General features: G+C 43.6%; 1 protein-coding gene across 1 annotated transcript in view; it reads right to left on the reverse strand.

Annotated features, from left to right (window-relative positions):
- LOC144737986 (UDP-glucuronosyltransferase 2A2-like) overlaps positions 1-27576 on the reverse strand; it is a 41811-nt gene that overhangs the window by 6553 nt on the left and 7682 nt on the right. Inside the window, exons 2-6 of the mRNA XM_078620909.1 lie at positions 26669-26796; positions 24426-24658; positions 12373-12726; positions 8348-8496; positions 7736-7867 (exon numbers count right to left, since the gene is read on the reverse strand). Of these exons, the coding sequence (XP_078477035.1) occupies positions 7736-7867; positions 8348-8496; positions 12373-12726; positions 24426-24658; positions 26669-26793 (993 nt within the window). The 5' untranslated portion in view covers positions 26794-26796. The remainder of the gene's footprint in view (positions 1-7735; positions 7868-8347; positions 8497-12372; positions 12727-24425; positions 24659-26668; positions 26797-27576) is intronic.

Consider the following 27576-nt stretch of genomic DNA (forward strand, 5'->3'; position numbering starts at 1 on the left):
CTGTCACGTCGTTGATCTTGATGACGATGTAGTGTGACGAGGTGTGTGGCACGACCTGGAACGTGTCCTTCAGGTCGTTATTTACGTATGTTGCTATGACAGACATTCACATTGCTCTGATCATGTGAAATCCTCTCTGTGCTTTTGCTTTTCAGGTCAGGATACCTTTGTCGGACATTCGGCCGCCGTTGTGATGATATTCGTTGTGCTTTCGCACGTAGCAGGGAAGACCGGGAGCAGGTTTTCATCTTCTTCCCCATTATTTCATTTAGGAGTATATTTACATATGCATTTGTGTACAACTTCTACATTATTTGGGCCATTATTGATCATGCAAACCTAATCCATTAATATATCTCATGTAACGGTAATATTTAATGTTAAAATGAACGTAATTTTGATGAAGTTCTTTAACGTTTTTACTTCGAATTATATTGCTTTCTTACCGAATTTTCATTTAACCACATGGAACTATGTAAATGTAAATCCATTTAGGTTGTGCGTATGATATTGCAATTTAAAGATGTAATTTGTATTTTGCTAGTTGTTTACATCACTACTATTGCCATTACATTCAGTGATATACGGGAATTATGATTTACAATTAACATTGGTACAAACAAACATTACTAAGGATTATGTGTAGTCAGGTACGAAAGGAAGTCCATGGGGGGTGACACCATGAGTTACTGGGTGACACCAATCCTAGTGAAGCCACTGCTGGTACTATCGTCCTGCCACTGGGTACGGGTAGCCGGGTATCGGGTAGGGTACGGGTACCCGTTTGCGACCCTGGTGCGGCCGGGTACGGGTACGGGTAAGGAATCAAAACCCGTTTGCGACCTCTGACTCCTGGTTCTTGTGGTGCTTTGCTCCTACATTGGCGCTGGCTGCCCCGCCCATGCTGTTTACGCCGCACAGCTTTGCTCACTCTGAAAGCCCTTATAAGCAGTTGCAGTTGGAGGTTTTCCCCCTCTTTGCTCTCCGCCTGATGAAGACCGTTTGTGTTGCGATCGAAACGTCGTGGTTTTTTTGGCTTTTATTTTTTATTTTTTAATAACGTATTTTTTTCTATCTACGTGACTTTACCGAAAGAACCAATAATATATGTCTCTCACGCGCTTAAAATATAAATGAACGACTGTGACGATTAGCGTATTTTTGGAAAAAAACTATATAAACACAACACATTTAGAAAGAGACACGTAAAATATAGTGTACTGTCAGATAAAATCAATCGTAAAATTACGGTCTGTAACGGCATTCACCTCCTTCACCAATATTCCTCGTTGGAAAATGTACTTTGGCTTAACGCGAATTCGCTTGCTTAAGGCAATTTTCAGGAACGCAACCCCCACGTTAAGCGCGGACTTGCTGCATTCGGAAAAAAAGGTCTTGCTGGCTGATTGTTTGACGCATAGGGACAGGCAGCTCCTTCCATTGTAAGGCAGGTCAGAAGCAAGAGAGCATGGAATTGTGATTGGGCACAAGGAGGAGGGGGAACAGAGACAGAGACAGCAAGGGTTGTGAGTGGAGAGGGCGAGAAGGGGTGTACAACGAAATGAGGGAAGCAAGATACAGTCGGTTACCCTAAAACACGTGTTTTCATAACGCGAATTGGATATAACGCGATGAATGTATTAAGGAACACTTTTTATAACGCAGATGCAAATTGGATATAACGCGATTTAACGAATGGAACTGAGTCGCGCGAGTAGGAATAAGCGGCTATATGGCTGGCTCGGCGTAGCATCACACAAGGCATATGGATGCTGCTGCATGTTTCTAGATGCTACCCATGCGCCTCAGTCTATGTTTGGCCTGGTTATGCATCTCACGTCTTATTGTGGACTGATTTACCCCCTATATTATATATTTTTTGTTATAACACGAGTTTTCCATAACGCGTTATAATAATCGAAGCAATGCAATGACGTGCACGTTTTCTTTGTTCAAATCTGCAGAACATCAGCCTGTCTCGGCGTTTCTCTTGCAGAAAACATAACGCGTGTGCATCATCTGCTTGGATTGTTCGGGCAGTGCATTGGCTATTTAATTGTCATCGCTTACTGGTGTTCTCAAATAGCTCTTTTAGAAATCAAGCAAAATCAGAAGGCTATTGTTACCCAATAAAATCACAAGATACTGTTATGAAGACACTACGCACTGGTGGCCTGTGCAAAACAAACCCGTGCATTTCACCTTCAAATGTAAGCATTGAAATTGCTGCATTACTGTTAAACGTTACGGCAAATAAATTGCAGTGCTGCCACACAACACCTTGCTATGAACCACAATACCTTGTTGATCTCGTCCAGATCAACAAGGGGGCTTTTGGTAGGCTTTCAACAAAGATGGTCACTGCATCGCGCACTTTCAAATGCGCTTTTATGGCCGTCTGGAACGCTCTTCTTTCCGATATTAGGAAGCCACTGAAGCTATGGATTTTGAAATAATCTCGATTGAAGAGTCAGTACTTTAGAACTGCATTTTTGTGTTTAGTTTGTCCTTCCCCCGCATCTCCAATTATCACAGTTGGCTACGTATGGTGCGAATATCTTTAAAGTATTTTGGTTCATTAGTGGCAAGCAAAATAAGTTTATTTAATCTTGATTTGAAGCTTTTGTGACTGCAGGAATCCATATTCTTTGGTTCTTTCGGTAAAGTCATTTAACAGTGTGTCTGGAACTTAATAGCTACTATTAGTTATCTATTTATAAGCCAATTTTTTTAAACTGGTTCATCAGAAGATATGTTTTAAAAGTATAATTCTCGTTAGGCCCCATGTAGTGAAGTGCATTCTCCAACTCGTATTATCCACTTCATATCCCTGGCTTCTATCTTTATGGGCTATAAAGAATGGTAATGGCCCCTATTACATATCATTTGTGGCCAGGTTGCTTCTGAAAAAGAGCTATAAAGCTCATTGGACATTCCCTGGTAAAAAAAAATATTTTGATAGTTTATATATATATATTACTTCAAGGCCATACACATAGGGTTGTTTTTAACGAACGAATTGAGATTTTTTCGTTTGTTATTTCTACTTGCGCACCACTGCCAATGCAACAGCAGCAGCATCAACTCATACATTTTTTAAACCGATATAAATGCAGAAATCCCTCGCCACCCGTGATTTGCCAACTGCGGTTTGGTGTATACACGGCTTATTATTTACCAACTGCGACTTGGACATTTTAGTATCCACGAGTATGCACGGCATTAAGGAAGTCACGTGAGAGAGGTATTACGTCATTGCATTACAGCGTGACGTAATTGTGTTTTGTGACGTCATTGTTATAAATTCCGCAGGGCCGACGTTCTGTGGTGCCACGACCGCGGAGCAACTCCGCAAGTGCCGCGATTGTCCACTACCCTCCACCCTGATCACACGCACATACGCAGCACTTGCACCCACGTAGTGTCCTGGCGGGGGATTGCCTGGCAGATCGGGTTTTAATCCAAAGGACTATTAGAGGGAAAGTCCCACAGTTTCCCGGTGCCAGGAGATTGGCAGACCCTCGCAGGACAGGTTACATTGTGATGCCCCTAAAATTGGTTTAAAATTGTATGGGCGCAGAAAGAAAATGTTCCCTGGGCCAACCGCAATGAGTTACGTTTGCCGATCATTGCTACAACTCTGTGGGCTCTCATGAAATTGTCTTTTCCGAGACCAAGGTGCTCTGCAAACCTCCTGGCTACCATCAAAGGTTTGTACACGAAACCATACAAATATACAAACACAGACATAATTTCAACCGTGATGAGGGTTACAAACTGAGTAATCATTGGAAAGATCTGATTAACCATGCAAAAAAGATGTAACTACACTTATTTGGACCATCTTATTTGACAGACAACTATTACAGGTTATTGATAGACAGCCAGTTTGTTGTTTTACCAGTTTTAGTTTTTACTTGCTTTTCTTTTTTCACACTTTTGTTATGTATGCCATGTGTTAGTTACAAACCGCACCTCTCCATAACAAAGGCACAGTCCTTTGTTATGCAGTCTACTCTTGGTCTTAAGCCTCACCTTACCATATTAATAAAAAAGTGTGCCGTTCCTGGCCCTTCCCCCCTCAACTATTATATATACGGGGTAGTATTTCTTGTGATATCTCATTTACTTGATACAGCTGTCGTGGCTGTGACGGTTCCACCTGAAGACGGAGGCTTGTGTTGCTTCCGAAACGTCGTGAGATTTTTTAATTTGTTTTATTTTACTTTTATTAATTAAAAATGTTTACCTACGTGACTTTACCGACAAAACCTAAGAGAATTACTCACAACATTGGGGGGGGGACGGAGGGTGGAATATTAGGCAAGAAAAGCGCAATGGGCAACAAGAGACAATGGGTGGCCGGCGCCCGCCGCCGCGGACTGAGATTAGGCCACGGTAGAGACGGTCAAGGGGGACGCCGCCGCAGGTAAGCGCATGATTTAGAAAATACAAAAAGTAGCCCAGGACGATTTTAGACTCTTGTCTTGTCTCCTCGAGCTGCTCGCAGCATTCGTGTGATGCCAGCGAGTGCTGCTACGAGGCAGTGATAGGTAAAGTTTTATCTCGTCCTTCTCCCTCCAACTCTCACAGCGTCCCTGCCACGCCGTGAACACAGCTTCGAGGTACGTGGTAGGACGTTTGAGTGACTGGGTTCGTAGACAGAGTTAGGCTAAGCTCTTCCTATACAGAGTATCGGTGCAGTGTGAATTTTGTGTGTGTGGGTGGAACCTCGGCATGGTGTTGGTAATTTGAGTGTGTGTGTGAGGCGCGCGTGTATTAAAACATAAACGGCCGCCGATGCTCGCGCATCCGTGCAGCTGTGCCGCGCGAGTATTAGGGCAGAGGCAGGGTAAGTTAAAACCACTCGCCGACGCTCGCGCATGTTTACGCGCGTGCGTGTTAAATGAATCGCCTGCAGGTGCGCGCGCGCGCTTTCGCGCTGCCACTTTAGAGCGCGTCTTAACGCTGGTGCGGGGTAGCGGATCAACACCCGCCGGCGCGTATATTTATGCAGAGGCTTTATTGATAGCCTTTGTGTGCAAGCGGATTAGGGTTTAACCAGCTGGCAGGGGCGCACGCGTTCTTGCCGCCGCCGTAGCATTAGCGTTAGTGTGTGTGCGTGTGGAATAACCCTGTGCGGCGGTGAGCCAGCGATTTAGTGGTCCCTTAGAGGGGGCACTAACACGGGGGGGGGGCGGAGCAATCACCTGGTCGGCAGGGGCCGATCGACGCGGTGGAGGAGGGAGTGGAGGGGGCAAACGTTGTGAGCTATGGGGCAGACGTCGGCCCCCACAGTTCTCCATGCTACCAGGGGTGACCTTAGACGAGCTGCCAGCAACTAGCACCCTAGGCGCCCCCACTTCCGAACCCTGAGGCCAGATCCAGGCTGAGGTTTTTAATAAAGTTGTAAAAAAAATACTCATATCTCCCATATTCTTTGGGTCTATCGGTAAAGTCACGTAGATAGGTTGAAAGAAAATGTTGTTATTTTCTTTGAACCTATCTACGTGACTTTACCAAAAGACCCAAAGAATATGAATTCCTGCAGTCACGAAAGCTTTAAGTCAAGATTTAACCACTCCTATTTCTCATTTAACGTCTTTTAAGCGTTTTTTTAAGTCATAATTATTCGCTTTGTCCATCTGTCCAACTGTTCAACCAATGTTTCTGAGATCAGATAAAATAGAAACACAAAATTTTATTTATAGATTTGTACACGACAGCTAGACGACATTTCAGTCCGATTCACAGTATTTATTTTTGCATTAAATAAAATATTTTACGTGAAATAATTATCGTAAACGTTGAGAAATGAATCATAATTCATATTCCCTATGTATGCGCATGAAAATTGAAATTATATCTTTGTAATTTTATTCGTATTTTTTTACTTGTATTTTATTCTTCGAAATTGGCGTCCCACTTAGCTTGACGCCCAAGGCGATCGGCGAGTTCGCCTATATGGACAGGCCGCCCCTGCATGCTACAGTTGCCACCCGGAACGCGGCTTAGCTGATCAGCTGCCCGTCTGTTTTCTTGGACATACTGTACAGGACACAATAATGTTTCACTTACTCATGTTGCACCTGTGGCCTGGAAGAAGATGGAGGGGGGGGCTGATTCCCTCATTCAAACCAGCCCTTCCCACGTCACCTAGTTGCCATCATCATCGTTAATATTAAAATATGTATAACGTTGATTGAATGGTTATTATGTTCTATTATGTCATTGTGTAATGTACGATATTATTTTAGTGTTTAGTGAAGAAAAAACAGGCAACTTCGTTAAGCTATAACGAGTCTGACCAAGGACGTGGTTTGTGGTGCCACGATCACGGAGCCACTCCGCAAGTGCTGCGAACCCGCCCTGAACGCATACACACATGTAGGGTCCCGGTGGGGGGTCGCCTGGCATCATGGGTTTTCATCCGAAAGGCCCCTATCAGGGATGTCCCACAGTTTCCTGGTGCCAGGAGATTGGCCAATCCCCCCAGGCCAAATTACATTGCGGCCCCCTCAAAGGGGGAGGGAAATCCCTGTGGACACCACGGGTGTGTATTGAGCCGGGCGGCCACTCAGCGTTTACCGGCTGAGTCAGGGGTGAGTAATGCGTGCGCGGAAACAATGGACGGGGGGGGGGATAGCGTGACATAATGCCCTAGGTAACGGCCGCGAAACGTTCGAAAATCGAAAGTTAGGCGCACGATTGGCTACGCAGGATGACGTCATATACCCTGGATTTTCGGAATCCCAGGGCATAATAGGAGGGAGTGAAGAATGGTTAGGGACTTCTCCAGCCATTCAACCATCCGGACCGACTCCCAGCCACTCGCAGCTTCCGTGAGACGCCAGCAGGTGCCGCTACGAGTCAATCCTAGGCAGAGTCGTCTCTGATCGTCGACCCTCCGACTCCCACAACATCCGTGCGACACCGTGAGTGCATCTGTGAGGTGAGTAATAAAGTGGGGGTACACCTAAGGGATTGGATAGTAATAGGTTAGGTGCTGCTGGTAGAATATTTGCTTCGGGCCACACACGGTTTTTCTTTAGACGCGCCGTTAATAAACTTTAGTCCAGAGTATCGGTGCAATGTGATTTGTGCGTGTGTGGGTGGAACCTCGGCGTGTTGTTGGTAATTTGAGTTGTGTGTGTGAGGCGCGCATGGAGTAAAACATAAACGGCCACCGATGCTCGCGCGTCCGTGCAGCTGAGCCGCGCGAGTATCAGGGCGGGGCGCGCTAAACCTGCTCGCCGATGCTCGTGCGTGTTCACGCGACAACAATAGCATTAACCACTCTGAGGCGCGTGCGCAAATTCGAGCAGCCCTTTGGCATTAGACTTTGTGTGCAAGCGGATTAGGGTTTAACCACCCGAAGGCGCGCGCGCGCATATTCACACAACGGCCTTCGTATTAGTGGTGATGTACGTGGGCGTGTGCGGAGTAACCCCGTGTGGCGGTGAGCTAGCGCTGCAGCCATGTCCCTCAGAAAGAGTGCCAGCACGAGGGGGGTGATCACCCAGTCGGCGGGGGCCCGGCGGGAGCCGATCGACATGGTGGAGGAGGGAGTGGAGGAGGCGGACGTCGCGCCCCACCTGCCCATCGAGGGTGGTGGGGTAGACCTCGGCCTTCACAGGTTCCCCTAACTCCGTATTTCCCATAGGCCCCCTGTACTTTACCTACCGCGGCCTTTTCCAGGAACCTAACACCCGTGGTTGGCGAGGAATTTCTGTACCTTCTGTGGGAGCTGAGCCAGTGCAGAGGCGATCACTTCAGCCCTCTCAATAGGCATGTATTTGATCATGGAGCCCAGCGAGAACACAATGAGGCCGTGCTCACCCGAGCTTTGGGCAAACTCTTCAAAGTCCTGGTAACGCACACAGAGAGAAAACGTACAGTGACAATTGTTAAAGAGGGAAACCCAAACATGTTCTTCACGAGACACGGATTGTAGTAGCAGCTTCCGAGTCCAGGCTGTTCTATAACGCGGTAGTAGTTGCATTCCAGAATAACGCCGCGTTATGGAAAAGATCGCGGTACAATAAATAACATGGGGTAAAGCACAGTCCGCGATACCACGTGAGATGCATATGCAGGATAACATATAGAAGCATCCAGCAGTGTCCCGCTTTTTGTGATGATGCTAATACTGAGGCAGCCATATGACCGCTTTTTCCAACTCGTGCGACGTAGTTCTGTTCATTCAATTGCATTGTTTCCAGTTTGCATCTGCGTTAAAAAAAGTGTCCCTTCATATATTCATTGCATTGTATCCAGTTCATGTTATAAAAACACGTATTATAGGAGAACAGACTGTAATAGTGTATAATCTAGTGATTTTTTTTACCTCAGGTAATGGTTTTGCGGGCTTGCAGTGGAGCCCCCCGACAAAGATAAAGTTGGGAGGGAACGGACGTGGAAATTCGAGGTCCCAGTTGGTCCGGATGAGCCATAACTCGGCACCGCTCATCACTTGACATAGTGTAGTCCCTTCTCCTGTGAGAGAACACGTGGAGCTGTAAAAACCATTTGCCGGAGATCAAAGCACATCACATTAACTGCTACACTACCACTCCCCATAATGCACTTACGCACACACATAGCGATGCGCATGGACATATGTGAACACATGTGTAGTGACTAACTCGGAGACGATAAGACTTGGAGGCACTTCTTTATTTAGCGAGCACCATCGGGATTAACACACTTACTATTTAGTCCGTCTATTATCACTACATAGTTATAACAGTTTAACACGTAGGCTTTCACAACCAATATTATCCATAAGAGGTGTTTTGGGTTAGATCGCGTTAATATATAAATGTGTCGTTTAAACCCGCCACTACCCGACACAGCAAACTAGTAAGGGTTGGCACGTAAACAGAACATGCCAATTCATCACTAGCACAGCACACCGGTGTGTTGGAGAGCCGATCAACTGTTGTGATGCCCGTAAGGACTATGAAAATCAAATCAAAGATTTACTCGATGAAACGAGACCCAACCAGCACATTGGAACGTAAAACAACGGCTATCATTCCCAAGTCATCAATTCCCAAGGAAGAGCATTAACTGATAAAACCAAGGGCATCAAAACCACCAATACTTCATGGGCTACCAAAAATTCACAAACCTGACGTCCCATTAAGACCCATAGTTAGTACAATAGGCTCTGCCACGTACAAATTAGCACAATACATAACGAAACAAATACAGCACCTACATTAGTTGGACTTCTTCGTTCATCAAAAATGCTGAACATCTCTTAAATATAATGAAATATATTAAGTTTAACCCTAATAATATTCTCGTAAGTTTTGATGTGACTTCTCTGTTCATAAGGGTTCCAGTCAACGAGTCAAATTACTTGGAACTCTGGTAACGACCAACGGATAAGTCAAAGCTATCCCAAGACTAGCTGAATACTCTCTAAAAAACACCTACTTCTTGTGGAAAGGTGACTTATATAAACAAAAGGAAGGAGCAGTAATGAGCTCTCCTTTGTCTCCTGTGATAGCGAATTTGTACATGGAAGATTTTGAAACAAAAACAATAGCTTCAAGCACACTAAAACCCTCTGCTTGTTTTATGGATGACACATTGGTGGTCTGGCCACACGGCAAAGATACACTGAACGCATTTCTAAATTATCTTAACTCGCAAAACCCATCCATCCAGTTCACCATGGAAGTGGAAGCTGACAAAACTCTACTATTTCTGGATATTCTGCTCGGACGAGGTCGAAATGGTAAAATAACACACAGTGTTTACCGAAAGAAAACGCATACTGACGCCTATCTGAATGCAGATTCACACCATCACCCCTCACAGAAATCTGCTCTTATCATCAAGCTAAGAAAGTGTCAGATGGTGACAGTCTGAGAAGTGAAATTCAACATTCTAAAGAAGCGCTGCAAATGATCAGTTACAGTGATGCACAAATAAACAAGGCATTAAATGCCAAAGCCAAATCAAATAACACGAACATTGAAACTGCCCAAGTAATGAAAACGATCAAAATATCGTACATTGCGGGAGTAACTGATAAACTAGCCAGATGTTTGGAAAAACAAAATATCCGAGCCAGATTTGGCACGGTACATAAAAATACAGGAATTATTATCTAATACAAAATGTATTACCGAAGCTATCAACAGAAGGTGTGTACAGGATTAACTGTACATGTGGGAAATGTTATGTTGGGCAAAAAGGACGAATGATCAGCACGATACTAAAAGAACAGAGAAATATTAAATTCTCCCAAATACAACTGTCAGCAGTAGAGGAGCATGCGTGCCAACAAGGGCACTCAATTTAATTTGATAATGTTGAAGTTACGTGCAAAACTAGCTACTACTGGCCAAGACTAACTAGATAATCTATTGAAATGGAAATAAAATGAAAAACACTCTTTGGTTCTTTTGGTAAAGTCACGTAGGTAGAAAAAATAATAGATCACGACGTTTCGATCACCACACAAGCAATCGTCCTACGTGACTTTACCGAAAGAACCAAAGAGTATGGATTCCTGCATGTCACAAAAGCTTCAAATAAAAATTATTTTAACCATTCGAATAGCTACTGTCTTTGTGCTGCGTACATTATTTAAATGCATGACTAAATAGGGCATCATACTTCAAAAGGGATTACCATTGGCACGAGGAATTTTAATACACACAATAGACTGGAAGGACAACATTCAAAAGGCTCGCATAATGCACATGCATAATGTGACTAATTAATCCTCCCCCCCCCCCCCCCCACTTGCACAAGCGCGCAGAAGTGTGGTCACCACATCTACCCCTCTTTATAAGGAACGAAACAGTAAGACTTCTCCACAAACCTGGCTGTCTCCTAATGAAGCTAGTTGTAATTACTGGCAAAACGCCATACTCAGATTGTAAATGATGTGGCTTGGCTCTAAACACACCGGTGTGCTGTACTAGTGATGAATTGGCATGTTCTGTTTACGTGACAACCCTTACTAGTTGGCTGTGTCGGGTGGTGACGGGTTATAACGACACATTTATCTATTTACGCGATCTAACCCAAAAAACCTGTTATGTTAGCTATAACAGTTGGTAGGCTGTCTTACTAGTGGCGCCCCGAGATGGTAGAGACGGAGACGACGATGAGAAGAATGGTAAAGATAACAAGAAGAATGATGAAGATGACAAGAAGAATGGCGACGATGGACTTCAGCAACAGGGGCCCCTCTTATACTGTCAGCGTGGCCTCGCTCCACCCCAGCCACCCCCCTTTCTGGAACCTACTAGCGGGGACCTGGTGGGCCCCTTCTGTGACCTTTCCCCAAGATCCCCCTCTCGTGTATATCCTGGCCTGCTGATGTCAAGACTACCGTAAGCCACAGATTCCCTTTTCTGCCAGCAGCCAGCGCTATGCCACTACACATGTGTAGTGACATAGCGCCGACTGTTGTACAGTAGCTGCAACTGCAGGTGGCACTGAGCTTACACACCGTTGAGCATATACACGGGTGTGCTGGCAGGGCGGAAAACTAGGGCAAGGGTGACGGTTAACTTCGTGGGGAATCCCTGGTTCGAGAAGGTAGGCATGGCTAGGGCGGAGCCAAACCACACCGAGGGGGATCTATGCAGCGGAGAACGAAAGCTCCGGGCTGCTAGTTCTTGGATTGGACTCGTCTTGTCGTCGCTGTCGTTGTCGCCGCCCTCATCACTGCTGCCTTTGCCCGATCATTGCGTGGCCGGACAATAGTTGGCTGTCCCGGTCGATGCCACCGGTGCAATCTAGACAGGGTTGTGTCTGGGATGGGGCATGCGGCAGTGTGGTCGTGAGAGAGAGGGGGCCCGCGTGGTGGCGTGAACTCGACAACAATAAAAGGGGAGGACATTGCCTACTGCGACTACCTCATCTCCGACTGAGTGTGTGCGACGCACGCCACCCGCACGAACACACAAGCCTCGAGTGAGAAGGAAGAAGAAACACACGACACTACATATGCATGCACACATATATGAACGACTCTGGAACCAACAATGAACAAAGACAAAAATCCCACGTAGTCTTAACAGACTATTGGGGCAAGTGGTGTTAGCAAGTAGCACCTATGAATGGCGACACGTCACACGAGCGGGCAGGTGGCCAGCACCACGCCGGACCGCTTCTGTCTCCCTAAGTGGTGATGCTTACACACTGCACCAGGTACTCATTTGAGGATGAGTATACCTAGGGGAGGCCCAGGACTGGTTCAGATAATATAATCGTCACTGGTGTTGGCCGTGAGTGTGAATTGAACTCGGGTCACCAGGTTCGTAGCACAGTGTGCTGACTGCTAACCCTACCACTCCCGATCAACAATAAACAACAACATACACACGTTCAGAGACTTACCAAGAATCTCACTGTAGATGTTGTTCGACTCCTGCCCCATGTGCATCGCGACCATTTCAAAAATCCTGTACAGCAAAAAGTTCTGCACACGCTGCCAAAAGTTCATTTCGTCCGTCAGAGAGAACATGGGCACGGGCACGTAGGACGGAGGTGCGGGCATCGCTCCACAGAGGCGCTCGGCCATGTAGCCCGGAGTGAAGCGTAGCGAGTAGACGTAGGGGATGCCCAGCATGAGCGCCAGTACATCGCCGCACATGGCGAATGGGTCGGACAGGAGCACATGGAACTCGGAGTCCCGGAGACGCGATATCAGGTTCTTGTCTCGTACCATCGCTGTGCAGATTTCCCGGTTATCTGTTGGTGAGATTTGACGGAACAACGCGTGCGTTTGTTGACGGTATTTGTTGTATATAAGGACGTATGCATTAATTTTGAATTTCTTCTGCAACAGTGCCAGGTGGCTTCTGGAAAATAAGTTAATAGCTCAGTGGGCTTACCTGGTAATATACCAAATAATTTAGTTTTATTTGTATTTTTAAGTGATTTATTTGCCTTTCCTATACTTTGTGCTCTTGTTGTGTTTTAGTATTTTTTTTGTAACGTTATGATCCGCCCTGCTGGACATATGTGAAACGAGCTTCATAGATAATCGGATTCCTCCAGTATAAATACAGATGATGATTCTGAATTAGCAGTTTATTATTGAGTTGGGTATGGGGGGGGGGGGCACATGTTAGCAATCTATACACGCTCTTTGTTTTTTTCGGTAAAGTCACGTAGGTATAAAATAAATTAAATCACTACGTTTCAATTGCAACACAAGCAATCATCATCAGGTGGGAAAACCACAGCAAGAATATTTTTTTGCTGAAGTGTGAACATTTTTGCAGAGGTCCTTCGATGGGAAATTATCAGTCACCTCTTAATCTATAAGTATTTTTTTAACTAAATTGAAGATCAATTATCTTACCACAAGCTTCGCCTAGTACCAGATTAGTAGGCCTAAATGTTAAAACTTTCATTTGTTTACTCACCGAAGGTGTTTAATAACTTACCAATTTTACCGAGATCCATAAATTGCAGATTATGTCACCCCTTAATCTTTGAGTAATTTTGTTCAATGTAAATTTGAGGATTAATTATCTGTCATGTTATCTTGGTCCTAGCTGTTCATGAATGTTGCAGAGGTTAAGGTGCACTCCTGCAACTGGCGGCTCATGCCGCCACGAGAAGAAGCTCTAGAAAGCCTGACGAGATCTTCCTCAAATCACTGTGTTCTAGATTTGAAGCTTTCGTGACTGCAAGGATTCATACTCTTGGCGTATAGCACATAATATGCTGTCGGCCTTCATGGGGTAAACCAACAAGGTAACATGATTACACTCGACTTGGATATGAAGGAACAAGACATTATGACTCTTCAATAACAGCTCATAAGATCTGTAGCTATCACATGCAGTATTTTTTATAGAGCGTCATTCATGCGAATAGTAATGCCATAACGCAGTATACGTCTGAGGTGCTGCTCCCTGGGTCTACTTGAGCTGCTGCTCCTCGGGTCTGCCTGAGCTGCTGCTCCCCGGGCCTGCCTGAGCTGCTGCTCCTTGGGCCTGCTTGAGCGTCTACTCCCTGGGCCTGCCTGAGCTGCTGCTCCCTGCGTCTACCTAAGCTGCTGCTCCCTGGATCTGCCTGAGCTGCTACTCCCTAGCCTGCCTTAACTGCTGCTTCCTGGTTTGCTCAGAAACGCTCCTCGTCAGCAAGGAGCCGAAGCTTCTGCAGGAAGCCCTCGACCGTCTTGACCCGCTCCTTGAGGTTTTTACCCTTCACCTGCTTGATCAGGTTATTGCCCTGTTCGCGAATATTCTCCTTGAGAGAAAAAAGAGTGAAGTGTTAGGTCACATCCACACTAGCAGAGAGAAATAGCAACGCACAAAGGTGTGCTTACAAACAGCAATAACTTGAACGACTATTCAATTTCGTGACCTGGAGCTGACCGCCACCACAAACTCTCAAGCACATGGGCGAGAAGCAGTACATGTGCGACGAGTATGGCAATACATTTCTCGTGCTCGGCCTACCTGTACGTTTTCACTTGTGTGTTTAACTATTGTGGACCTTTGTTATTTTAAAGATGGCAGTTCTGCTGTGTATCCTACTGCTGTCCCTCCCGGCCATATCTAGTACCAAACTAAACTCCACCACTGGCAGCCGTCGTTATTTCTCGTCCATACTTGATGCTCTATTTGCCACTACACCTGCTAGTGAAATAGCTTATAGCCACTTCTACACTCCATAATTGTATCCTTTTAAACCCTATCTCTGTCCTATTACTTCACCAGCACTCCTTCCTAACTTCATTTTGCTTTTTAAAATGTCACCATCTGCAAGCTGCTGCTATTCGTCCAAGGTTCGCCGCACTTCATCCTTTCACAGAAAATATTTGTGCAAACTATTAACTCTACTTTTCTTATTTCTGGGAGGTATTGAGCTTCACCCTGGCCCAAATGTAAAGAACTCATTTAATTACATAGATTTTTCTGGCAGAAAAGGTGTTGGTATTTTCGACGTCAACATCAGAGGGCTTGTGATTAAATTAAGTCACCTAAAACTAAAAGTGGCAAATCTGGACCTGGACATTTTCTGCCTTACAGAAACATTTCTCACTCCGGCCGTCAATGACTTGTAGATTACGATTGACAACTACAACCTTTTTCGACTTGACCAAGGGTCTAAAGGAGGTGGAATTGCCATATATGTTCGTAGTGCTATTGCATGTTCACCAGCTCAATCCTTGTTTAAAAAAATATCACTCTCCCTAAAAATCTACAGATATTGGTAGTGTGCTGCTATAGACCACCTAGTGGTAAGGATGTTGAAGCTGGGAACGCACTGAGGGAGCTTCTTGGGGGCCTCCCTAAAGGTGAAATTATTTTAATGGGTGATCGGAATTGGAATTGGCTAAACCCGCCGGCCGTGGCCACATATTTTGCAGATTAATTTAACCTATTACAATTAATAAATGTCCTCACAAGACCCAACCTAAAAAATCCGGGACAGTCTTCTCTGCTTGACGTCCTATTGACTAATGCCTCTCACAACTTCCCACTTACTGGTGTTCTGGGTTATAACCTTAGTGATCACTCCTTCCTATTTGGGGTGAGATCGTTAGCCAAACCCAAAGCTCCCCCTAAATTGGTTGATAAGCACTCCATCAGACACTTCAGCATACAGGCATTTACTAATGATGTGCTTCACTCGGATATTGACAAGGTCTGTGATATCCCCAACCTGACTACGGCTTGGGAGACCTTCAGGTATACGTTTCTCCAAATTATCAACAAACATGCTCCGTCAGTTAGATTTAAAATTAAAGGCAACTGCCCACCATGGTTTGATCCTTTGATTACTAAGCTCATGAAAACTAAGGACAAGGCTTGGGCATATGCTCAGAGAAGTAATTTGGTCAAAGACTGGCTAGAATTGAGGATTTTAAGGAATAGATGTGTCAAAAAAATACGGCATGTAAAAAATGCTTACTTGTCCTCCACTCTCCGGGAATCACATGGCAATGCCAGGATCTTCTGGAAAACAGTCAAATGTATCGAAAGGGCACCTAACACAGATAATCTTTCCGTTGAGCTTAACCGAAATGAAAACTATTTTTCAGAGACCCAAAAAGTAGTCGACAATTTTAACCTTCATTTTTCTTAAGCTGGTGACCTTTTTTATCATTTATTGGGAGTCACCCCTGCTCATGCAATTTCCTACACACCTGTCCAAACATTAAACGAATTTAGTTTCCAGCCTATCCATGAAAGTAATGTTCTGAAACAACTTTCCTACCTCAAAGGGTCCTCCTCTACCGGAGCGGAGAGTATTCCCGTCTTTGCTCTGCTAACTCTTGGTCACCTAATTTACAAAACTATCGCCCATATTTTCAACCTGTCCATCAAAGAAGCGTCAGTACCTCTAGAATGGAAACATTCCTATGTTCGTCCACTTCACAAAGGGGGCCCTAAATATGATCCAAATAACTACCGACCTTTCTCAATTTTGTCCGCGTTGATGAATAAATAAAAAATGAACTACCAAATTAGCAGTTTGCTGTCCGACAACAATCTCTTACATCGAAACCAATCTGGGTTCCGAAAAAAATACAGCACCACATCTGCTGCATTAGACTCTAAATCACATTTACAGTAGCCTTGATAATAAGCAGTACTGCGCCAGTCTTTTTCTTGACTTGTCCAAAGCCTTTGATACAGTCGACCACAACACCCTGCTTAGTAAACTAAGTTGCCTCCGTCTCTCCAAACACGCAGTGGAATGGTTAAACAATTACCTCTCTTCTCGCACCCAAACTGTATTCATAGATGATTGGAGGTCAAAAAGAGTAAGGTCAAACAGTGTTAAGATAACAGAAGGGGTTCCACAGGGTTCCATCCTCGGCCACCTCTTGTTCTCGTTTTATGTCAATGACTTTGGCACTGACTGACCTGGATCATTCCAGAGTAAATCTTTTTGCAGATGACACGATACTGATTACTGCTGGCCGCTCTCCAGATGACGTGATTGCTAAGCTCTAGGGTGATTTCAGCAAACTACAATATTAGCTAGTTGCTCTTAAATTAGTCCTGAATATCTCCAAAACCAAGGTACTATGCTTCTCACCAGGAATAAGCAGGAAGTTATTTATCTCCCATTACATTCCTTAAATTTTTTAAAAATAGAACAAGTCAAGATCTATAAGTATCTTGTGGTCATCCTTGATTCAAAACTGAATGTACTGAAGAATCTTGACTCAATGTATCACTCGGACTTAAGATTTGCATTGAACTGCCCGTATAGGACCCACCACTGCGATCTCTATATTGGGTCAAACTTAAATTCTCTTAATGATCAACGGCTTGTGCATCAGATCTTATTTATTCACGATGTACTTACAAATAAATCAGCAGATTACCTGCTGGATCTCCTCACTGTTTCGAAGAACAAATGTAACCTAAGGTCTTCGCTCATTTACCAGGTTCACATTCCTTATTGCCGTACAAATACTGGAGGAAGGGCATTTGCTATTGATGCCCCCAGGGTCTGGAATGCTTTCGCCAATAAACTGCAACTTGGATCACTACCTGTGAGATCTTCACTCAAAACTGCTCTAGAAGAGGTATACACCCCTAGCTGCCACTGCTATTCAGTGGCCTAAAATCAAATGTATCGCTCCGGATGACTGCTGCAAAGTATGATCTTGAGTTTTGATAATAGTGTGCTGATCTTCAAAGGTGCATTGAAAAATGTTGATACTCCTACTGATACTGATGCTGTTATGGAGTGACTCATACTGCCAGCTATGGCTGCAAAGTTTGGTCGTACATGTTATGTATATCGTTTATTGTTAAATTTGAATCACAGTTCCTATGATCACTGTTACATTGTTTTTATAGATATATTTTGGTGATTTCGAAAACGTTTTGGTTTAGCCATATTAGTTTGTTGTAGTACAGAGTTCGACTGATAACTTTAATCTAAATGTCTTACGGTTGTTATTGTTTGACTTGCATCCCACTGGGATTTTTGCACACAGCGTTGATATACGGTGCTTTTTCTGGAAGACTTTGCTGTTTTTTCCTGGATGTTTTTGTTGCGCGTAGTCACTTTAAGATGTTTCTTGTTAATGTTTTTGTTTGTTGCGGTTCAAGAGCCGCATGGCTCACAGGGCGAAACCTAATAAATGAACTGAACTATTATCATATTTTAGCGTCCTCTGGTCTAACACTGTTTGAGACCAGGCTAAAAATAAAGCTGTCTCTGGTGTGGACCAATCAGTTTCAAGGACAATGCATATATTATCAGAGCATGTTTTTTGTTTGCATTCTGACCATAAGCATTGTGGTCAATGCAGACATGATTCCTTGTAAAAGGTTTCAGTTTGGTGTTTTAACATCTTAACACCTGTTTTGTTGCCAGAAAAAAGGGGAAAACCCTATTATCAATATACACATCCTTCAAACATGTAAAGTATCACGAAATATAATTTATATTGAAATATAATTTATATCAAAAAGAGACCAGATGGCTCAATGAGCCATTCTGTCTACAGGAAAGTAACCCATACTGATGCCTAACTAAAACTTGATTCCCACCACCATCCATCCCAGAATAATTCCCTCATGAAAACGCTACACCATAGAGCTCAATGTATCTCCGACCATGAACACCTAACCAGTTAACTCAAACACATACACCAAGCTCTCAAGGCGAATGGATATTTTGACTACACAATCAGCAAAGCCATCACCCCAACCGTGACGAAGGAGTCATCTGAGGATCCAATAAAAAACATCTTTTTGCCATACATAGCAGGGGTCACCAAAAGGATTTCTAAAATCATGTCCAAACACAAGATCCAGGTCCGATTTAACACAGTACATAAAATTCGTGATCTGATCCTATCTCTGAATGACATGATTCCTGACATGCAATATCCCAGCGTTTACAAACTCAGCTGTATCTGCGGTAAGTTACATTGTAAAACTAAGTGACATGTCTCGGATCGTGTTCGTGAGCATAAGGAAGATTTGAACACAGTAAGATCATTACTTCTGCCTTGGCTGATCATTATTTTAATGCGGCTGGCTCACACGAAATTGATTTCTCTAAGATGGTAGTTTTTGCAAGCTAACTAGCTATCAACAAAGATTCGTTCATAAAGCCATCCATATATACAGACACAATCTCAACCGAGAAGATGGATATAAACTCAGCAATCATTGGAAAGATGTCATCAACCACTTTGGGGCATGACTTGATTTGTGTTTTATTGTCAAGGGAGCACAGGTCAAGTCATTACTTGATTTGTGTCGTTTTCTTGCACATATGCCCTGCCCACTTCGTTCTGACACTGAGACGTTTTGTGGCACTGCATGTTCCGTGCTTCACATTGGTGCTCTCTGATCCCAGGGCACATATTCCCCACGCACTAAATTGCACCGCCGAAGCGCTTGTGCCACGCCCATTTTTTAAACCTTTATAAACGGTTACCTTCGGTGACCTTCCCACTCTTTCCTCCTGAAGACGATCGCTTGTGTTGTGATCGAAACGTCGTGGTTTTCATTTTTTTTTATTTTATTACCGAAAGAACCAAGAATAAGTCTACATTATAGACTGTCAGTACGCTCACTCAGGTTAAGAACCAGGCTGCAGTCTACATTATAGATTGCCAATACTCTCACTCAGTTTAATAATCATTGCTACAGTCTATATTATAGAATGCCAATACCCTCACCAAGATTTAAAACCAGGCAAGTCTACATTATAGACTGCCAGTACACTCACCGAGGTTAAGAACCAGGTTACAGTCTACGTTATAGACTGTCAGTACACTCACCGAGGTTAAGAACCAGACTACAGTCTACATTATAGACTGCCAGTACACTCACCCAACTTAATAACCAGGCTACGGTCTACATTATAGACTGCCAGTACACTCAATCTGATTAAGAACCAGTCTACATGAGTGGTGTTTTGTTATTTATTATTTCTACTTTTATTTTATTTTAATTATTTTATTTCACTTATTTGTATTATTCCTTTTTCTATCTATGTGACTTTACCGAAATAAACCATGAATATTCATATTGAAAGTCAAAATATAAAAGTATGCTGGAACAATGCAGTGGGAAACAATCATTTTTTGCATGTTATTACCAAATGTAGCATTTTAGTCAGCCGTTGTGATATTTGAACAAATTCAACTTTGATTCATGATTTGGTTTGTATATTCATAAACTTGATCTTCGTTCAATAAATGTGACCAGGAGCTGGTGTAGAAACATTACAAAAAGGTGGCTGGGGAGTTATTACAAAAATGGGAATATTTTTTATTTATTTAACAGAACATATTGGTTGCATCAAAAACGATATTAATATGCTAACACTATATATATATCAATAGAATATCAAGGTGGGTCCACCACTGATTGAGGCTTATTATGAATCATAACTTCCAAAACGTTTTCCCGCACTTCCGATTAGCATGGTTGGCTATATATGGTGCGAAAGAAGTTCAACATACATACAATATATTTCAATGAGATTTAACTTGAAATGTTTTGATCGCCTCTTGCCTGGGTGTAAGCCGTCCATCTCCATATTATGAACCCTTAAACCGTACAACTATATGTCTAAGTCCTGCATATACTACAAATTCCACTACTCCATACGTACTATCAACTCCCCTTTGAAATTGAAAGGATTGCTAATCTTTTAATATTTGGAGTTGTTTCCCCTTTCCTTCTCACCTCGCTGATACCAACTATATCCCAGCTTATTCATCCCAATAATAAATAATAATAGTTTACATTTGTAATGTGGATTTCATCCGTAGATCCCAATGCGACATCAATGGAAAGCAGGAAATAAACTGAACCTGCAGGGTAAGACCAAGTTTAAATAGGTGAGTTTTCACAACAGTTTTAATATACTGTATATTACGACTCGGATTGTCTTATGGGCAAAGACAAAGCGTTCTAAAGCTTGGCAGCTGCACTGGAAAAATCCAGATCAAAGAAATAGATACGCGTATATAATAAGGAAGTTAAAAGGCCTTCAATAACAGATGCGTCTTAAGGCGGGATTTGAATTAGCTGACTCAGGATGAACCGACTATCTGGTGGAAGCAGGCCCGGAGGGACGCTGCCTGGGATGCAGAGATGGAAAAGATCGTGTATATACAAAGGAGTGCCACCATTGAGAGCTTCGTAGGTGAGGAGGATCTTGAACTCCACCCAAAAACCCGACTGGCAGGCAGTGAGGAGACACGAGCAAGGGAGCAGTATGTATGTATGTTTGTTGAACTTCTTTCGCACCCCAGTTAGCCAACCGTTTAATGTACGGCTGATAATGCATTCAGTAACAGGTGTACACAGGTGATAATACTGGCTGCCGCATTCCACACGTCCTGCAGCTGATGCAACAGCTGAACAGGAATAACAGAAAACAAAGGCGTTGCTGATGTCGATGCGAGAGAAGATAAAAGGCGTGAATCAGCTTATGTTAATCCAACACATAGAGAGAGGATGGGGCGCAACTTGGCTATATACTTACGAGGTTAAAGAAATCAGCCTCAGTGGCATTGTGAATGTGCGCTTCCAAATTGTATTGAGGGATTATGGATAACATCAAGACTGTGGAATGCCTGAGCAGCACCAGCGTTGTGGCCATTGATCATCACGCTCACAGAACTAACCTGAGACCATTGGTGTGCGGAACCAACAACCCCAACATCAGCATCATCATTATCACAATCCATGGGGCAGAAAGCCCAGAGTAGATGTCTACTGCACATTTCGTCATTTGTTTCCACTTTCCTCTCTGTGAGATTTATTCTAATATGCTCAAGTAGTGCCACATCTTTATGGCACCAATCCCTTGTGTCGTCGTCAAGCCATTATCTGTTAAAGTCTTCCTCTCTTTCTGGTTACTTGCATTTTTACGAACAGCACACTTTTAATTTTGCGGTTGTTATCCACCCTACATACGTGTCCAAATAGTGCTAGGTTCCTTCTCAACATTTCCTGCATCATCAGGGTTTCTTCTGTGTGCAACCTTTTTCCTACTTGTACGTTGGTTACTGTTTTGGTCCGGCTTAGATTCAACTTCAGTCTAATGTATGTGTAGTGGATTCAACTGAGTCGCAGACGTACTCCTTGGAGGCAACACATTTATTGATACCAACACAAAGGGGTAACTGCCCCTTTACCAGAAAACAACCTATGATGGTGAACCACCAGGCTAAGTACACTAATTACACTGGGAGTAGCTACAACAGACAGGACCCCGGCTTGGGTCCAGGTCCACGTGTTGGTGACTCTTCTCAGAAATCGAACGTAGAACGTAGATCTTCAGGATAACACAGCAACTCTGAACCCCGGCCCCTCTGGGGACCCGGTTTATATGCTCCCTGGTCGTGGCTGGCTCCGCCTTTGGCCACGACCACCTTCTCGAATCCTCTAGCAGGATCTGGACCCCGACACGTGACCACCCTTAGCCCCCACTTGGGGCCCCTTTGTAGATCTTACCTGTCACGTGCCTTCTAGGGTCAACCAGAGTGCCATGGCCTACATGAACCCTGTTCATGGCCGGCATTCTCACACCTCCCTCCTATAGGGGACAGCACTGCATGCCGAGCGTGGTGCCACTCAGCGCTCTCTATCAGCACTCACTGAGCTCCTCTAAGGCTGGTACTACACCCACATATACGGGGTATCTGCGATGTAATTATATCGCATGCCATGCCTCGCTATATCCGGCATTACCCAGTGACATCCATGATGTCGCTACTTCCGCGATGTCCGCGATGTAAGTACATAGCGCGCTGTGCCTCTCTTGGGCCGGCACCACAGAGTGACGTCCGCGATGTCACTACATATGTATCCGTGTTGAACTTATTCCAAACCGACATACCCAACCGTGCTAATCGGAGGTGCGGGGGAAGGACAATCAACTAAACACCAGGAACGACTCGAGGCACACACATTGAGGGGGGATTTGGAATCAATATATATTGGAGTGAGCATAACAGTGGAAACTAAGCATGAGTTGGCTTACATGCCCAAATGGAGTCAAGTATATCCACAACAAAAGTGGGCCAAGGACTGATCCATGGAGAACGGCAAATAAATCTGAAAACGTGTCTGAATTTCACCCTCTCCAGGTTGATAAACGGATTTCGATCAGAAAGGTAAGAGGTGTCACAGGGGGCGCTCAGGTTTATAAGGACAAAAATGCTATGCAAGTTTGCATCATTGAACTAAACTAAAAACGAAACAATTTTTTTTTTTTATTTTACCAGATAAAGTTCACTGATCTAGAAAACTCTTTTTCAGAAGCGACCTGACCACAAAAATAGCTCTACGAAGTGTCTTGTCGGGCGGAAAGGTATAGCAGCCAAATACTCCAAACAGGCGTTGATTCTAAATGTGAAGGGAAGAACCTTAGGACCCGGAGGAAAATCTACACGATCACGGAGAGAACATACAAACTCCAAATGTACAGGCGTCAGCGATGCAATCGAACCCACAACCTCCTCCATACCAGGCGATGCATACCTGCATTCCATCTCGCCACCGTGTCTGTGCACTCGAGGACCTTGGAGAGATATGGGATGTTTGATATGGGACATATGTACTTTTAATCATAGATTGAAAACTCATTAATTTAGAGCTGCTTTTTGTGTTTAGTTTGTTGTACTTCCCCTGCACCTCCGATTGATTAGCACGGTTGGCTATGTACGGTGCGAAAGAAGTTCAAAATATGGACGGAAAATACGGAAGCTTCTTAAGCAACATCAAGTGAATTTTATTTTATTTACATATATGGTGCCTTTCTGGCACAAATCCGCCATTAAAAGCACCATCATCACATTAACACTTAAACTCAATGTAAAATTATAAAGATACTAAACAATGAGAAAGAAAATTTATTGACAAAATATCTACTGTTGTTTGAAATAAAAAAAGCATGTGATTGAGAGTTAGTTGTGTCTAAGTGCAAAGAGATGTGTTTTTAGTTGTGACTTGAATATCGGAATGTTGGAGTCGGGTGTGCAGATTGCTTTGGGGAGATTGATTCAAAGGTGTGGTGCACCAAATGTGAAAGATCTGTCCAACCACATGGTTTGTTTGTTTGGTTGTTGGTGGTCGGGTTAATGTGAGGAGTAAAACGGTAGCGAGATGTTACCTACCTCCCCTAATATACAGGATGTTGTTGGTTTGATCCGAACCCTCACGCCTTTTGTATAATTGGAGTTTGCGGTGTTTCTCTCCCCATAGTCGCATGTATTTTTATTCGAGTCCGAGTTTTCCCTCTGCATTTAGAAACATGCGTTTAGTGTATTCGGCTGCTATAATTTGAACGTGATAAGCCATCTCGTTGAGCTATCACTTGTGGCCAGATTGCTGCAAAAAAGAGCCGTATAGCTCAGTGGGCCTTACCTGGTAAAATAAAAAATAGTTTAAATAAAGATAGTTTATATTATTTGATAGTTTCCTTACCTTTCATGTTCTCCTGAACCTCTGCATTGTGTCTCCAGTAGACCTCCCAGTAAGAGAGTTTTGTACTCTCAAAAATCCAGAATTGGAAGAATTTGTCCATCTTCACCTCCTGCTCCTCCTTGGTGAAGTTGACCTTCAGGAGTTCGTGGTTCACGCGTCCCAGCGTCCGCGTGTCCATGAACATCGCCCCGGTGGGGATGATAACGGTAACCTGGTGTCCTCTCTCGACGAGCCTGGTGCAACGGTAAACGGTGCAAGCCCTGCAGTCACTCCATTCTTGACGGAACGGGGCCTCTACAAGAGGACTCATTTTTGGTGATGATGCATTTGGAAGTGGTGCACAAGCACAAATAGCAACAATTCCAACACATTCGTCAATAGCACTGTGTGGCTTTAAATGGCACGAAACAATATATGTAAATGGCGACATTTCAAGAAATGTCCCTTATTCGTAGCACGTAAATAAACCAGAGAAGTAGAGTGGATAATACAAGTTGGAGACTGCACTTTACACAATGGGTCTTGATGAAAATCGAATTTTAAAAAAGTATATCTGATGACCAGTTTTTCTTTAAATGGGAATATGAAAAGTTACATAATAGAGGGAGTTCTAGACACCCCTGTGGAAGATATTTGGCCTACTATTCCAGGTTTGGGCACTCTTTACCCCAATCATGACACTGTGGTGTACCCAATTACACTGCTGGATGGACAGGCAGTAGGAGGGGCGGGGGGAAGGGGGTAGGGGTGCAAAAGGGGAGGGGGAATTTTAATATATTTTCCTTGTTTCAACTCCCATTAACTTGAGGTCGAACTTATACCCAGCGATCGTCACGCACTAACTGGCAGGCTAATGCCCCAGGTCACTCTTGCACATTGCTCATCCTGGTTTTTTGAGTTCTCACAGCTGTTTAAACGAGATACAGTTAAACTTAGAATTCACGACACTTATACATTTGCTTGAATGGCTGCCTGGATTGAAATCCACGTTTCATGAATGTGGGGTTCATTACTATGACCCTTGTGGCACATGACTGCCTCAACTAATTTAAATATGGGCACGTCCACGTACTTTTAAATCTCGATTGAAAATAATTTCTTTAGAACTGCTATTTGTGTTTAGATATGTTGTCCTTCCCCTGTACTTTTGATTAGCATGGTTGGCTACGTAAGGTGTGAAACATGTTCAACATACATGCATATTTATCTCAGCAAGAATTGATTGTCTTTTGGTTTTTTATGTATGTTGAACTTCTTTCACACCATACATAGTCAACCGTGCCAATCAGAGGTGCGTTTGTTCTCCTTGTTTATACGTTCATACATGTGCTGGGTTCCTTCTGCCCTTTTGCATAACATCGAGCATTCCGTAAAAATATATAAGAACTATGGATAGTGATTTTTAAAAAATGTATACCAATATTGCGCAAATTAGAATGGGGGCATTTATTACGATTAGAGATGGATCACAGAATAAAGAGAATCATACACACCATATTTACTGTTAAAAACATAATGGATTGGGCAGGGCACATCAGAAGGGATGATGGGTGGTGTTAAATCAGAATCAATTTATTTATTTCAACTAGAGGAATCCGATGAGTTATAAAGCTCTTTTTCACAGATGTTCAGTAGGGGTGGGCGAGAACGTTACAACAACGAACACAATATAGAAACACGATAGGAGTGCAAAGTATAGGAAAGGTAAGCAAATCACTTAATTATATATATAAATAAACTAAACTATTTTATTTTACTAGGTAAAGCCCGCCAAGATATTAACCGTTTTTCAGCGACCTGGCCTCAAATGATAGCAGCCACTTAATATAAATAAAATCAACGCATGTTTCTAAAAGTTGAGGGAAAAAACCGGAGGACCCGGAGAAAAAATCAACGTGACCACGGCGAGAACATACAAACTTTCAAATATACAGACGTCAGGGTCAGGATTGACCCTCCGACATCCGTCTAACCATGTGAGGAAGACAACTCCATGGCACCGCAGCACCCTTTAATTAAAGAACATATATTAAGACAAAGAGACGGAGTGGAATCCCATAGGAGAGAACTCGCCGTGGGAATTAAGTGATGACATCAGGTAAGGATAAGGTAGCGAGCTGGATTGTGCCATGGTGAGACTGTGAAGGATGGCGATCGCGTATAGAAGCCTTCATCCAGTAGGGTATAATTAGATGGTGATGATGCTGATAATGATGGCATTATGACGACTGTCTCTTGCATACTCATCCATGATGGATTTGATGTTGATCCAATGGCTGGCATCGGCTGGCCACACCAAAACATTGCCACCACGTGCCACTTGGGACAGCCCAGCGACGAGACAGAGGGAAGTCCAGTGAAGCAGCATTTCCTGGGTACATAGAAGGCACGCTTTGGCAACAAAAAGAAATGCAGCCATTTTATACAGATAATATGAAAGATCGCTTTAACACATAGGCTTTCGCGACCAATGTTATCTATAATAACGTTTTTTGGGGTTAGTTTGCGTAAGTATAAATGTGTTGTTGAATCTGTCGGATGCAATCACGAAGCAAAACGTCGAAAAACATTTGTAAAAATGTTTTAGATGTTCAAACACAAAATAGACATACCTATTGCAAAGCATCATCAAATCTGCATTAACCACACATGCCTGTGGTAAATCGTGCAAACAAACATGCTTTCCATAATAAAAGGGGTTGTTTTGGGTTAGAGCCCGTAAATCTAAATAATAATTTACATGTATTTGTAAGGCGCCTTCCACTAATGTCTCAAGGGGCCTTGTAAGAATAAGGTTAAGGAAAGGCCACGAGAAGAGAGCTGAATATAATATATTGATTTAAGAAAATGTGTTTGTAGGCGCGACTTAAACGTTTCCACATTGTCGGTTAAACGAATTTCCAATGGTAGGGAATTCCACGACCCAGACGCAACCACGAAAAATGCCCACTCACACCAGCAATGCAGCAGGAATCGAGGTACGCAGATCTTAACGACCTTGTGAATATATGGTAGTGCCAGCTCATGCAAGGCTTTAAAAACGAGTAGAGAAGGCTCTTAAACTATACTCACTTCAAGACCGGTAGCCAGTGTAATGATAAGAGAACTGGAGAAATGTGGTCACGTAATGGGGTTTGGGTGAGCACCCTAG

The sequence above is a fragment of the Lampetra planeri genome, chromosome 76, assembly GCF_965212315.1.
Source record: "Lampetra planeri chromosome 76, kcLamPlan1.2.h2, whole genome shotgun sequence".
Classification (NCBI taxonomy): domain Eukaryota; kingdom Metazoa; phylum Chordata; class Hyperoartia; order Petromyzontiformes; family Petromyzontidae; genus Lampetra; species Lampetra planeri.